This window comes from Eublepharis macularius, chromosome 1, assembly GCF_028583425.1.
Source record: "Eublepharis macularius isolate TG4126 chromosome 1, MPM_Emac_v1.0, whole genome shotgun sequence".
In the NCBI taxonomy this organism is placed as follows: Eukaryota; Metazoa; Chordata; class Lepidosauria; order Squamata; family Eublepharidae; genus Eublepharis; species Eublepharis macularius.
In genome coordinates this window covers 203,457,760-203,473,237 of record NC_072790.1, presented here as the reverse complement: position 1 = coordinate 203,473,237, position 15,478 = coordinate 203,457,760, and the positions used below count along the sequence as shown (strand labels likewise).

At 45.5% G+C, this 15,478-nt stretch overlaps 1 protein-coding gene across 1 annotated transcript in view; it reads left to right on the top strand.

The window, feature by feature from the left end:
- The first annotated feature begins 7,970 nt into the window (after positions 1–7,970).
- PPP2R5D (protein phosphatase 2 regulatory subunit B'delta) overlaps positions 7,971–15,478 on the top strand; it is a 45,328-nt gene continuing 37,820 nt past the window's right edge. Inside the window, exons 1-2 of the mRNA XM_054984430.1 lie at positions 7,971–8,078; positions 10,918–11,001. Of these exons, the coding sequence (XP_054840405.1) occupies positions 8,052–8,078; positions 10,918–11,001 (111 nt within the window). The 5' untranslated portion in view covers positions 7,971–8,051. The remainder of the gene's footprint in view (positions 8,079–10,917; positions 11,002–15,478) is intronic.

Sequence of the window (15,478 nt, the reverse complement as noted above, 5' to 3'; positions counted from 1 at the left end):
CGGAAATTCCGGCTATAGAGAAAACGTGCAAGATAGTCCTAGAGTGGGGGTGGGCTCGACTTTTGGCTTATCTCCTCCGCCCCGTTAGGAAAAAAAAAGGCAACTACTAGAGCGGCAAACAGTAGGAAGAGCCGGTACAAGTCGGAAGCCGCCGTTGTGCAGGGTTCTCTATGGGCACAAAGTGGCTTCGCCCTGTACGTTAAATCTGTTGTCCCTCTTGCACACTTTGCATAAAGCGGGATTTATGTATTTATTTATTTACAGCTGTGGTGTATGATACAGTTCAAAGTGGCACCTTACAGACTGATTGAATGTCGTTCACCTTCAGCTGCCATGCATTGGAGCTCTCCTCCAGATATGTTGCAGATAGCTGCAACAGGACCATCGCAACCAACCCTGTGTATCCCACCCCCTTCCCATCCGTACAGTCCGTTGGCTATGATGTGTAGCTCGCACAGAAGGAGGCTGGTGATGGTCCAAGGGGAGATGGGTCTACTGGGGGCGGAGGACTCTGCGTTTCACACTCCTCTGCAGTACTGCTGGTTTCTGATAAGCCATGTTTGGGGGGGGGGGGAGTTCAGTGTCAACAAGGTCATAGGTGAGACACGGACAGACTAAAGGGTTTTTCTGGGGCAGCAGCTAAATGTCTGGGGCAGCAGCTGTAGAGAGCATGCAGCTGTCCTGGTTCCATTCCAATTCAATACATATTTTAATTTTTTAAACATTGAATTAATCCTAACACCTTTATATTGTATAGGGCAAACTGTTCAGTAGCTGACACTTTAAAGTTCTAATTGTTTTGAATTGTTCATCATGTTTCTGGTCAGTGCTATTAACAGTTACCCTTTGTTGCAATTGACCATGGCTCAGCCAGCACCACACAACTGGGCCAGAGAGAAGAGGCTGCTGGGGGAGAGGGGCAGGTGAAGACGTGCAGGGCCAACAAAGATGAGTGGGAAGGAGAAGGAAGCAGGAAAAGTAGGAGAGGCTACTGGAAGGCATGGAAGGGACAGAAGACGTCATGAGGAAGGGGAAAATGAGATGCTCCTCACAAGTCCTTGCAGGTCACAGCTAAACAAAACAGGAATCCGGTGGCACTATGAAGACTGACAACATCGATCTCACTATGAATTCTCCTGAGTCAGAGCTCACTCCTCAAATGTACGGGGGGGGGGGGCGATCATTCTGGGAAGCCCGGTGGGAAAGTCACAAGGGGGGAGGAGGAGTTGAGGCAGAGAGTGGAGTGGCTTGCCTGACTGAGGTGGAGGGGCAGGCAAGCAAGTCCCATCCATTCAATGACAGATAGGGGCAGAGTTATAGATTGCTCCAGACTATTGAACCGCAGCAACGAATAGTAGCAAGACTATCTGGTACCTCTGCCATGGGGAAGCCATGTGGAGATGGAGAGAGCCCTCCCTATCACAGCATGCCTGTGAACAGGATGGATTTGCCTGACTCATGGCTTTCTGAGCCAGAACACTGCAGGAAATGGGCTAGAACCAGTGAGACTGCAGCCCCATGGCACAATGGCAGGATCCACACTGGTCACTGCAGCCAGCATATACTACACTGGGAATGTCATCCACCCTGCTGAATCACCACCTACACAGATGCCAGACAGAGATATTTGCAATGAAGACAAATAGCAGTCAGGTGCATGGTTCCTTTCTCATGGAGTGTGTGTCCATTTGTCAGGATACCCCCAAGATCCATGCCAAAGCCATCCATCTGCTGTGTGGGTTGCACTTCCATTGTATCCCATCCGTTTCTGATGCTTCATGGGATTTTAGGGTTGCCAGCTCTAGGTTTGGAAATTCCTGGAGATTTTGGGGGTGGGGCCTAGGGAGGGCAGGGACCTCAGCTGTGTATTTTGCCATAGACTCCACCCTCCAAAGTAGCTGTTTTCTCCAGGGGAGCTGATCTCTGTTGCTGAAAAATTACTTGTAATTCCAGATGTCCAGCCATGACCTGGAGGTTGGGAACCCTAACTACAATCCTGAAAGCCAATAAGTGCCCCAGTTGTTTGGCCAGCAGATCCATGGAGCACAGTGGGTGCAGCTACTAGACTCTAATTGTGCCCACTCTCACCATTTGCAGGGAGTGAGCACTCTGCCAAGAAACTCTGCTAACAGTCTGATATGGGGCTCCCAACATTCCTGCCCACACCCCCAGCATCATAGCCAGCACTCCTAGGTGCACTTCTTTGGTAATATGCCCCATCGCATGACATACTGCTAGGTGCAACTACATTGAGTTGCCCCCATATGCACACGCTGCTATCTTTGGCTGTAGGAATCTTCATTGTTGAGGTGGCACCGAGGGTGCTTGTGAAGGGAAAGGGGGGCATGGGTGCAGATTCTTGGGCCGAGCCTGCTGGATCCCTGCCCCTACACACCTATCAATGTGTGGTTTCTCCTTTGGTGTGCATTTCCAGATGTGGAGTATCTGTAAGGGTTCTGACATGAGACATGATAGTCAGACAAAAGGAGATTTACACCCTCCCTTGGGTGTGACTGCTTAGTGCCCTTCTGTGATGCTACATGTCCGCTCTGTGTATTTTCCATCTCCAGGATTAAATGCTGTGTGCTCTAAGTGTGTGAGTTGGAGACTATGCTGACTGCCCTATCATTTCAGCTACAGGATATCTGGGCATTTGTTCATGTAGTGCTGGGGCCGGGGGACTGTAATTGGGTGTAGGGTAGGAGATTTGGACACTGCTGGGGAGGGGTGTGACTGACTGTGGCTGTAGTTGGCATCCTAGGCTACACGGAGTTTCTGGCTTTTTCTGTTTTCTGTTGCATGGGGCCAGTACACTAGCGTAGCATCAAGATACACTGGCATAGCACCTGCTCAGCAACCTGAGCACTTCCCTCCAGGATTGCATTGTTGGGGTGGTCCAAATTTGGCGGAAGTGCAGGTACCCCCATTTTCTTTATAACTAGCCCAAGGCCACCCAGCTGGCTTCAAGTGGAGGAGTGGGGAATCAAACCCGGCTTTCCAGATTAGAGTCCTGCACTCTTAACCACTACACCAAACTGGCTGGATGAAGGCAGCGGGGGGGGGGGGCATGGCCACTTGCTCCATGCCTGATTCCGGCTGAGTGAAGGGGGACGGGCATTGGCACCTGCTCCGCACCTGATTTCACTCCCCAGGAGCACGAAATACACTTAAACCTCTTTTAGCAGGAAGCAATGCCCTCCCTCCATTCAACCTGCCAGAATCAGGTACGGAGCAGGTGGCAATGCCTTCCCCCTCCCCTCGACCGGGATCAGGCGCAAGGCAGGTGGCAATGCCCACCCTCCCTTCACTCTGCTGGAATCAGGTGCGGTAACCAAAGTGAGACCAACCCCTGGAACACACAAATGCAAAGAACGAAGAGGAGACCACTCCCCAGGAGCACGAAATACACTTAAACCTCTTTTTTTCTTAAACTCATGTATTCATTAAACTCTATAAGGATGTGTTAAACTGCTTATTATTCACACGTACCACGTACAGAGGAACTATTTACAAATGTACGTTCTTTAAATACAGGACATGTGTAATAACATCTAATTCATACAGAAATTGATGCCTCTAATATACACAAAGGACCAGGAAGAATCGAGAGCCAAGGGAGAGCAAAATTAAATTCATTTGTTCCGTAAGGACAACTTCTCAGTTCTTAAACCTCCCAAAAGGTGAAAGCGCTGGTGTGCGGAGGTCGGAGGTGAACAGTATAGACTATTTGGACGTTACTGTTTTCAGAAGCGGCGACACCTTACTGGTGAGACCGTTCCATAAGGCAACAGACCGCAATTCTTATCTGTCATACCACTCTTTTCATCCCCCCCAACTTAGGAAAAACATTCCGTTTGGTCAGCTCCTCCGCTTGAAACGCAATTCCTCTAGGGAAGAAGACTACCAGGGTGAGAGGAGGCGTATGGTGGCTGCCTTCCGGGATAGGGGATATCCAGCGCAGGTGTTACATGCAGCGGCCACACGGGCATCAATTAGAACCCGGGGCGATCTTATGAGGCGAACGGTACGGGAACCACAGGAGGCTATTAGGTGGGCTATAGACTACACCCCATATGCGTTGAGGGTTCAACACATTGTAAGGAAGCATTGGCCGTTGGTTCAGGATATTCCAGGCTGTGCGAGATACCCGATGATAGGGTTTAGAAGAACTCGGAATATTAGGGTTCATTCGAGATTGAGACGAGTGCAGGTTTTGGGGCACCAGCAAACCTTACCAGCGGGCACCTTCCCGTGTGGCCACTGCTCTGCCTGCAGATATATATGACATGGTAAGACGATTTGCCTACCTGGCACATCTAGGACGGTTACACAGCGGTCCTTCATTACGTGCCATACATCTGGCATTGTGTACATGATTTGCTGCCCGTGCAATAAAATTTACATTGGCAATTCGATTAGACCCTTGAAAGTACGCATACTGGAACATGTCTCCAGAATCTGCAACAAAGTTATGGAAGCCCCACTGACCCCCCACTTCCTGGACTGCAATCATGAGGCAACAGATTTGAGAGTGGCAGGGCTATACAAAGCAAGCAGGGCAGGGAGTCTGCAATGTGAACTGCTTCGCAAGGAAGCCTTTTGGATTTTTTCCTTGAAGACAATGGCCCCTGCAGGACTTAATAATGAAATCAGCTATAGGTCCTTTCTGAATTGACCCCCTGGCGTATCCACTACACCAGTTGGTAATTAGTTGTATATATCCTGGGTAATCAGTTCGGAAGCCACGCCAGGCTTTCGCCGACGTCGCTTCTGCTGGGAGATTGAGGAGAAGTCTGAATGGTGGAATGAGGGTATGTGCTTGTCTCCTTATTATATTAAAATAAAGGGGGTATCTAGAGTATTACTGTGTTACTGTGTTACTAATAATTAATGTTGTATTGGTGGTGTTTATAGTAAATGTCTTTTGTAGTAACGGTGGCTGCCCCTGAGGAAGTCACGGATGAAAAGCTGAGCGGAACAACTCGTCGACGCCGTCACTTCGGGCACACCAGCGCTTTCACCTTTTGGGAGATTTAAGAACTGAGAAGTTGTCCTTACGGAACAAATGAATTTAATTTTGCTCTCCCTTGGCTCTCGATTCTTCCTGGTCCTTTGTGTATATTAGCGGCATCAATTTCTGTATGAATTAGATGTTATTACACGTCTTGTATTTAAAGAACGTACATTTGTAAATAGTTCCTCTGTACGTGGTACGTGTGAATAATAAGCAGTTTAACACATCCTTATAGAGTTTAATGAATACATGAGTTTAAGAAAAAAAGAGGTTTAAGTGTATTTCGTGCTCCTGGGGAGTGGTCTCCTCTTCGTTCTTTGCATTTGTGTGTTCCAGGGGTTGGTCTCACTTTGGTTACCGCACCTGATTCCAGCAGAGTGAAGGGAGGGTGGGCATTGCCACCTGCTTTGCGCCTGATCCCGGTCGAGGGGAGGGGGAAGGCATTGCCACCTGCTCCGTACCTGATTCTGGCAGGTTGAATGGAGGGAGGGCATTGCTTCCTGCTCTGCTCCTGATCCTGGCCGGGTGAAGGGAGGCAGGCATTACCTCCTTCTCTGCACCTGATCCAGGCTGGGTGAAGGGGGGTAGGCATTGCCTCATGCTCCCCTCCTGATCCCGGCCAGGTGGTGGGAGGCTGGTTGAAGGGAGATGGGCATTGCCACCTGCCTTCTCCTGATACCAGCTGGGTGAAGGCAGGGGGCGGGCATTGCCACCTTCTCCGCTCTTGATCCCAGCTGGGTGAAGGTGGATGCTGGGCATTGCCACCTGCTCCACTTCTGATCCCAGCTGGGTGAAAGCGGAGGGTGGGCATTGCCACCTGCTTCGGTCCTGATCCCAGCTGGGTGAAGATGGAGGGCGTGCATTACCACCTGCCCTTCTCCTGATCCCAGCTGCATGAAGGCGGGGGGCAGGCATTGCTACCTGCTCCACACCTGATCCTGGCCTGGGCTTTCTGCCATGGAGGTCTGGCTGCCTCATCTAGGTTTCCCTCCACAGCAGCACCCTCTGGAGGTGCACCAGGGTAGCAAGTGAGTTGTCTGGAATACGCTTAGCATTTTATATAGTAGGATAACTGTGCTTATATACCACTCTTCTAGGCAGATTAGTGTCCCACTCAGAGCAGTGAACAAGGTCAGTGTTATTATCACCACAATACAGCTGTGGAGTTGGGGTTGAGAGGAATGACTTACCGAAGACCACTTACTTAGCTCATGGCAGTAGTGGGATTTGAACCAGCAGAGTGCTGATTTGCGGTCCAACCACTTAACCACTATGTTAGGGGCACTCCACTTCAGAGCTGTTAATGCAAAAACTACACTTTGGACCAGGGAACAAGATAGGTCTTTTGTAGGTTAGAGTCCCCTGAATGTGGGGATTTTTGATTTGTAGTGGGGCTAAGCTTAATTTGAAATGCAGAACTTTTTAAGTATCATCAATAATTGTGATTAGATTTGCAACTAGGAAGTATGGATAGAGAACTGGGACCCAGCTTCAGCCTCCTGTATGCCAGTTTGCTTCCAGGATCAATTCAAGCTGCTGTGCTTACTTTTAATGCTCTTCCTGGACTGGAGCCTACATATTTATTTATTTATTTATTTATTTATTTATTTATTTATTTATTTATTTATTTATATATTTGTGCTCCACTTTTCTGCCAATTAAGGAACCCACTGCACCTTATCACTTTGTTCCCCCCTGCTCCTCTTTATCCTCACAACAATAACAAGCCTGGTAGATAATTTAGTCTGAAAGAAAGTGACTGGCCCATTGTCACACAGCAAGCTTCCATGATAGGGTGGGGATTCGAGCCTGGGTTTCACAGATCCTACTGCGGTACTTTAACCAACACACCATACAAACTCTCGTGAAGGGCTACCTCTCCCTTTAATAGAGCTCATATGGCTCTTACTGAATAACTTTTTCCTTGAGGATGTCTTCAGGTTGGGTCAAGGGAAATGTTATGGAGTTCCATACTTCCCAGCTGTTCATGAGTCCAATTTGGATTGGGACCATAGTACACAAGGCTTAGACATCCTCACTGTACCATTTTCCTGACCCGAAATGGTTCTATAGAGCTGTCAATTTTGGCAGGAAAAAGTGAGAACAGTGATGCTAAAGGGGAGGAAAGGCCTCATAAAACACCACTAGTAAATAAAGAATAGTAATAGAATGACATTTTTTCCTGCTTAGAATTTCCCTTCTGTTCATATTTGGTTGGAAGAATGTGACGTAGCATAAGGACACCTCTCTGTTATGCACTCCATTTGAGAATCTAAGAACCAAACCATTGGTATCCTGGGTCAGAACTGAACAAGTCCTGGACATACGTGCTCAGGAGTCAATCACAGCATATTCAGTGGGGCAGTCTTCCTCAAAACCATGCTTAACAATTTATCTGAAAGGCTCTTGCGATATAGCATTCTGATACTAATCGGGTAAGCTCCCCACATTTCTAGCTATTACTTTACTATTCTTTTTATTTTGTGGAGAATTGTATCTGCAATGCAGTTGTCAATCTTTGTAGCAGCTTCACGGTGAATTCCACGGAGTGGGTCGCCTCCATTAATGTTTCTCCTTGACAATGACACAGAAGGAAGCGCGTGTCAGGATAGCCCCGGAGAGGTTCTTGATTTCACCGAGTGGCTTCCAGATTTCACACCAGCTTCCCCGCCCCCCTTCCAGGAAACAAGCCCGGCGCCTCCTCGCAGCCCCGCAAGAGCCAGAACAGAAACGCCAGACCCCCTCGCCCCTACCGCCCGCCCCATCTTGTGGCGCTCGCAAACTGCTGTCCTCTCCCGCCTCTCCGAGGGAGGACAGGAGGGGCTCGAAAGCCAATGGCAAAAATCCTCTCGGCTAGTGACCAATGAGGCGGGGGGAACGAAGCAGTTGCCAGGCAGTGTTGAAGGAGCAGGCCCAATGGGGGCGCAGCCGCCCCAGCGCAGAGGGAGGCGGCGGTCGAGGAGAACCGAGGAGAACCGAGCGAGGAGGCTGGGCCGGCGGGAGAGGCCGAGCGAGCCAGCCAGTCCGAAGGTCCGGGATGCCCTACAAGCTGAAGAAGGAGAAGGTGAGGGGCCAAAGCGGGCGGCAGGCCGGAGCCTCCTCCACACTCCCCTCCCTCGCCTCTCTGCAGGGCCGCCCAGGCGCAAAACCTGCCCGGGCCTGACGGCGGCCGAGCCCGGGGCCTCTGCCAGCAGCAGGGAGCCTCCCCACCCGCGCCTCAGGGGGTCGCAGCCGGTGGGGTGGGCTCGGGAGGCTGCAGCAGCTGCAGTGGCGTTTGTGGTAGCCGGTGCCCGGGATTTCCTGCATGTGCGGCACACACAGGAAGCGGGCCGGGCAGTGCACACACCTGCAGAGGGGCAGAGCTGTAGTTTGCAACGCAGGCATAGACAAAGCACGGCGTATGTGCAGACGAGCGGCATGGGGTTAGACGCGGGCGAAATGTCATGCTCTGTGTGGCATCTTTGAACGGGGGAGCGAGTGACTGCGCCTAGATAAGAGAACGTTGCCTGCACCTACCTGCACGAAGGGTGGAGAGAGAGATTTGTGCGGTTGCTGCTCAAGGCCCGGTTGTGCATTGTACACACGCAAGATACAGAAAGGTCCACTGCACTGGCGACCCGTTGCATACTGCGGTGGCGGGGGGTGGGGGGGAGGCTTGGCTGCAGAGAAAAGATCTAGCATGCATGGAAGATGGGTTGGGGAGGAGGCATGCACTGATACAGCGCTGACGTAGGGTGCAGTGCGCTCACAGATAAGCATCATTTCTTTGTGCTTCGATACATAAGTTCTGTTTTTCCACCCCCATCCAATCCTATGTATTATGAAAATGAAACAAGTGTCCAGTGGTGGTACACAGAGAAGCATCACAGACCTTACATATTCCTGTATGCTACATGGGTCGACTTAGGATAGATAGCACCTGTATAGTGAACATACTGCACTTGGATATAAACTTGTGGGACAGACAATAGATTTATTGTTGATATTCACTGTGGATTATGCCACACATAACTGCATGAGACAAATCTAGGCAAAGTTATGAGCCTGGCAAGCACACCACGAGGTACACTTGCATAGGAACTGAGCAGATGGAAAGCCTTCATACATCTAGAAGGACACAGCTTTGGTAGTTCATACATCTGGAAGGGATATATATGCAAGATAAAGAGGTCTAGTATATATGGCTCTTGAATAAATGTAGAACACATACACGAACACAAGAAGCTGCCTTATAGTGAATCAGGCCACTGGTCTATCACGGTCAGGACTGTCTGCTCAGACTAGCTGCATCTGTTCAGGATCTCAAGAAGAGGAGTTTAACATTACCTAATAACTGATCCTATTAATTGGAGTTGCTAGAGATTGAATCTGAGACATTTTGTGTGCCATGCAGATGCTCTACCATTGAGCCATGGTCCCACCCTTCAGAGTTAAGTAGGAGTATCGTGTGGAGGTTATAGAACTTCTGTACCAGTATGCACAAATGCAGACAATGAGGGAAGGGGCACAAGGCTTTGTGTGGAAAGTAATGCATACGTGCAGAATCCTTGACCAAGCCATTGCTTTCAGAGTATAAGCACAGAATCTTTTTGTGCAATAAACAGTTTACCCCAGAAACAGTGGACATATTCATGTACTAGAATGTAAGGCAGGCACCTTGTCCCTTCACACACAAAACCTGTAGCAGAAATAGATCAATCATTTGCATAGAGAAAGGGGCTTCTTAGAAAGTATGTTGGCAACCAGAATTTTAGGCCTGCGAATGCTGCATGTACTAGTAGGAGACCTTGTATAGCGTTCCAGTGTTCACCTGCCATGAAACATATACAACCTGTTTGACCAGCATGTGTGGGCAGATGTGGGTCTGAGGGTGCAGCCTTTGCATATGGTATCAGACACATGGTGACAGTGAAATGTGTCAGTGTATCATTGCCACATCCTTCCAGGATGATCATTCAGTAGGCCAAATGTTCACCACTTCTGCAAAACACAAGCCAAAAAGCTTAATGTGATTTGTTTTCCTCAACTGTGATCATTTAACATGTAATGGAAGTACTTTAGCCTGTTCCAATGGTTCCCCATCTTTCTTCCCTTTTTGTTTCTCCTTATTCTTTTCCCCCCTCTCCCTTCATAGGTTAGTTTCTAAGTGGTTTTGCCTGGTCACCTGTGGAGGGTAGGATTCCCCTCTAGGTAACCAGAAAGGAAAGTTTTAGTCAAGTAGGCTTCTGTTTTGCTTTTAGCGTACATATGACTAACCTAAGCATGTGGTAATCAACTTGGGTACTTTTTTGGGTGGACTGATAGCACCACTTATTTACAACTCTTACTAGGAAAGTTCATTTCCCATTGTATCTTTTCTGGCTGAGCTTTTCCCTTCTCAGTTTCCAAATACATATCCTCCTGTAGCTGGGTATTCTAACTTTATGCTGTAAGTTTGAGGGTTTTTCCCCCCAGTTCCTTCTCCCTGTGTTGCAAACTTGGTTCTAAAATAGCACTTGACTTGTGTTTGTCCACTCCCATCTAGGGAGGACTAGCTGAGATTCAACAGCTCTGCAGCCTGTTCTTTGTTGGAGACAGGCAAGCAGCTTTCCCCACCCAGAGTGTGGAAGGGGCAGGGCTTATAGTGTCAGGTGTCCTTTCCAAAGACAGGAGAATTGATTGTACTGCTTACAGGATGAGTAGTGTGTTGCTGTTTGCAGATCTTTCTCTTGTGCTGGGAAGAGTGTTTCTCTGGGGCACTGACTTTTGGAGCATGGTATGGGCATTTGCTTAGAGGATAGAGGCCCTTGTTCAGTTTCTAGCATTTTGTTTTCATGGTGTATTTTGCAGCATCATGAATTGCATTAAATCTTTAGTGGGGCCGTGTGTCTCAATGTGCTTTTCTTTCTGTTCCCTCCTTCTAGGAGCCTCCAAAGTCTACTAAAAGCACTACAAAAGCCAGCAGTGGCAGCAGTGGGAAGGATGGCAGCACGGAGAATTCAGAAGAGGTAGGATATTCATTCAGTGAACCACTAAGCATTTTGTGCTTGGTATATATTGCATACTAATTGGTTTAATGTTCAAGTCATTCTGATTGGTAGAAAACTACAGATCTTTAAAGCAATTTTAAAACTGCTTATCTAGATTGCATGTGTCTCAGGACAGGAAACAGCTGCTTCTTGCCTGCGCATTTGTTTAAAAAACTGGACATCTGTGCATGTGGCATATGAACCAGCCAACAGACTCAAAGCTGAAAAAAGCTGTGGCTTAAGATATTTTAGCTAGCGACTGGGTTTAATAACAAACATACAGTAAAGGGACAGGATTGTGGGTCTCCATCTGGATCTCTGGGGCCAAGCTTCAAAAACTGAGAGTAAAACTGTGGTGTAGAGAATGCCCAGGAAGACCCTCTTCCCAAGTTTCTAGGTCCTGGAAGCAATTAACAGATCTCATCATATCTTTGGGAAACTTCATATAGTAGTAGATAAGTGCAGGTTTGAGAGGTATACAATTATGGGAGAGTGGAAGGAGGGAGAGAGAAATAAAAGAAGCATGGAAGCAACTGGTGGAAGTGAAAGTTCTAAGGAAGCAGAAAAGTCCAGCAAGTTAATGTTTCTGTTTTGCATGTAGTGTATTGACCAAGATACTGAGCTGTGAATCAGGAGGTGCCTGGGTTAAATCTCCCCTCTGCAATATGGGGATAAAAAGGTTGATCTGTCTTGCATTGTTTTTATGATTACAGAAAGATAAATTCTGTGGAGTGGTTTTGCACTTCAAACCAATGCCATTATTTCCATCATGGTCAGTTAGACTTAAACGTGCATAGGACAGCAGCCTTGATCAATCTAATATTTAAATGCTAAGAAATTGTGGTTATTTTCTGAGCTCCACCATTGAACTTCTTACTCAGTTGTAAGATACTTAACATTAGAAATAGACAGCCTGTTGGAGGGAAGGAAAAACTTTTAAGAGGATGAGAATTAAACCTCATGGGAACTGAGCACAAAAAGAGTATCCAGATGTATAGCCTAGGTAGATGGAAGCTACCAAAGGGTCTGTTTGATGTACCATATCAATGGCAGAGAAATTGAAGGGAAGAAAGCTGTTTAAAAGAAAGCATCCATGGAACTGATTGTATTAAAGTATAGCATGTTACAAATTGTTTCAGGATCTACATGAATGAAGTGCAATGAACTTTATATAAAGTTCTTGCACTTTATATAAAAATTACTAAAACTCATATATTATACATATTGTAGTCCCTCCGATAGGCAGTGCCTTTCCCTTTAGGCTAGAAGGACAGCAGTACCACAACTTTCCATATACAGTGCATCTCTTGCAAACGCTTGTTATTGTGACGCACGTCTGTGTACTCAAAGATGAAAGAGCTTGTGTGTGGCGGTGTGAATCTCTTCTGGTCAGGCTTTTTAAAAAAAGACTCCAATCATAATTGTTCTCCTCCTCAGTGGCTGCTTCCACATGTTGCTGGCTCAAAGAAACAAATCTTAATTTGGAATTGTTCACTATTCCATATGAAGAAATTTAATGGTTGCACAGAGACAAGGAACAATGCAAGCATTCTGGTCTCTGAGTTCTTAAAAATGTAATACTTGTATGCAGCAATTTGAAATTCTCTCACAGTTACCCGCAGGGCAGGCACCTAAAAAGTTGGCTTTGAGGATTTGGATTTTTCCCCCTACTTGTGTCATGTGTGTGATGGTGGCCTCGTTTATGGCTGAAGATGATGGAGATTGTCATGAATTTTGATATTGTTATGACCTTCCTTCAGCAGCATTTAATAACTGTTCAATAAAGTACATATTAGCAGAAAGATTATCAGTGCTGTACTAAAATAGATTTAAAAACTGCTGAGAATGTCACCTGGTTGTTGACTGTGCCCAGAGTAGGAAGTAGAACACCATCCCTTTTGTTATTCAGTAGAGAGCTTGGCATTTTCTCCTACCTTACTTACATGGGTGCCAGACAGGTTAGTCCTCGGCCATGGAAGTGTCTTAATTTTCTTGTTTAACCAAGTGGAGATTCAGATCATCTTTTTGCCATTGATTAAATCAACAAAGAGTTTTGAGTGACCCTCAGTTGACAGATGTATGCATGGATGGACCCCTATAAAACAGTGCATCTAAAAGGCTCTGTATTGGCTCCACTGTTGACAGGTCCCGCCCCCCTTTTATATCCTTGTATACATGTACATACATTGTGCATTTGACTAAATGGGCTTTAATCTATGAAAGCTTATGCTACGAAATATCTGTTAGTTTTTAAGATACCATAGAATGGTTAGTCTAGAACAGAAAGCAATAAGCACAGCTACCTCTGGGAGTGTATTAAATGTAACCTAAGAATGATAGTTGAAATTCGTATGCATCAGCCTAACTGTTGCTTTGGTGAAACCAAAAACTGACTTGTTCTTTGATCATTGTTTTCATGCAGCCAGCTAAAAATAACACTTTTGTGGTTTCTGAAAACACAGTTGTGCATAGAACGCTTAAGAATGTGCTACATAATAGTAAGAATCTTGTAAGCAACCTAGTGACTGTTGGTTAACTTTGGACTATTTATTTCAGCTGGGAAGGTGTTGCTATGCTGCAACCATCAGTGTGAAAAAAAAATGTGATGATCAGCTTGTAAGTTTTTAGCTTCTCCCACAGGGCTGGAAAAGTGTCTTAAGATTTCCTAGGTGTCATAATAAAATATTTAGGGTCTAGTATGTGCCTAATAACCCTGGTCAGGAATTTTTTTGGGGGTGGGGGCTTTTTCCACCACTACTCTCGGCATTGGAAGAAGGTTTGAAAGAAACAGTGAAATTGATCATCTTGCTAATAGATGTATTTTGCTATACTTTGGGTCAAAAGTAATGAAAATAGAGGAGCTAAAAAAATGGAAAAACTGCCATCACACTCTGTTGTGTTAAATGTAGTTTGGACTAATTCCTTGAAAGGAATGATCTCTAACCGTTGCAGACAACCTTGCTTTTAACTTTATAAATGTAATCTTGGTAGCAGCAATCAATTGTTAAAATGAGTGGATGGGCCATTAATATACAGAGATCTGCTCACATACTGGATAACAGGCATTGACATACAGTGTGTTTATTTTTGGTGGGGGTGGGTGGGTAGGGATTCTGCTGTCTCCTACGTTTTCATCCTATTTTTATTGATTGATGTTCCTAGATATCGGAGGGCTTTTCTCTTGGCTAGGTTAAATGTTTTTTCCCTCTGCTATTTTAGTGCATAGATTCTGAGGAGTAGCCTATTCAGACAGATTGTGCCCTTGTGCATAAGGAACAATTGAAACAATATCTCACTTTTTAAAAATTGTATATTGGGTGCCCTAATGAGGGATCTGTGGATTTGACCAGTGATAGCTTCTGATGCTTTTTTCTCCTTTGGCTTTTTTGCTAGCTGATACTGATTTTGGTATTACATTGGCCTTAGCAAAATTTTTGATTTGTATTGTCTAAGACTATTGAGACATCTGATTGTAATTTAAAATAAAAAATAACTGGCCTTGATTTTTTTTTTTACTCTAGAGCCAATCAGAAACATTTAGGAGGCAAAACATTTGTTTTTCCACCTTCAGGGTTTTGTATTTAATGACCATATTTTCTAGTTATTACTAAAGATGTAAAATTTCCAGGAATTTTGAAGTGGTGGGGAACAATTTGCTCCCCAAAGAAAAAACTTTGAGAAAAAATTGAAACGTATGTGGTACTTACTTCCTTATTAAATCTAAACTTATTTTACAGCGTTCACCATGTAAGTGCATAATGTATATGTTAGAATATAAAATTGTACTATTTAGTGTATTTTGGAATTTACAAGCATACATACATGCCTTGGTTTTCTGTATGCAAAACTGCAAATATACCCAATATTTGAGAGCTAGTTGCAAATTGCTGCTCTCTGTGCTATCTTTTTTGCCATCTGAGAGGTGAGGGGTGGGGAGTTAAAAGAAAGTGTATTATTGGGATAGAAACAATTTCTTATAGTCACAATAGATAGGACTGCCAACATATTTGGATATCAAGTTACATTGAAAACACTGAACTGTCTTATCACACGTTACAGCATATTAATTGTCAAAATTATTAATATTTGAACAGTAAACAAGTCCTTGAAGATATGTTGTATATGTCTAAAGGAAACATGAATGGTCATTATCTAATGCTGTAGATCCTCTTACATACACATTTCTGTACTAAACATTTTGAATGAATAAAACTTTGTTTTATAAAGCATTTCACTCATTCCAGAAGGAAAAAAGAAATCAAAGGAGATCTGTTCAGTGCTCCTCAAAACTTACCAATTTTCCCTTGAGGGAGAAAAAGCTTATTCCCCCCCCCTCCCCACTTGGGGCTTCACATCACATTGCCACCACAAAACCTAATTCTAAACTCTTCGCAGTTTCTCACAATTTTATTATAGCTATGACAGAAGTGTTGTGGTGTACAAATAAACATAGGAT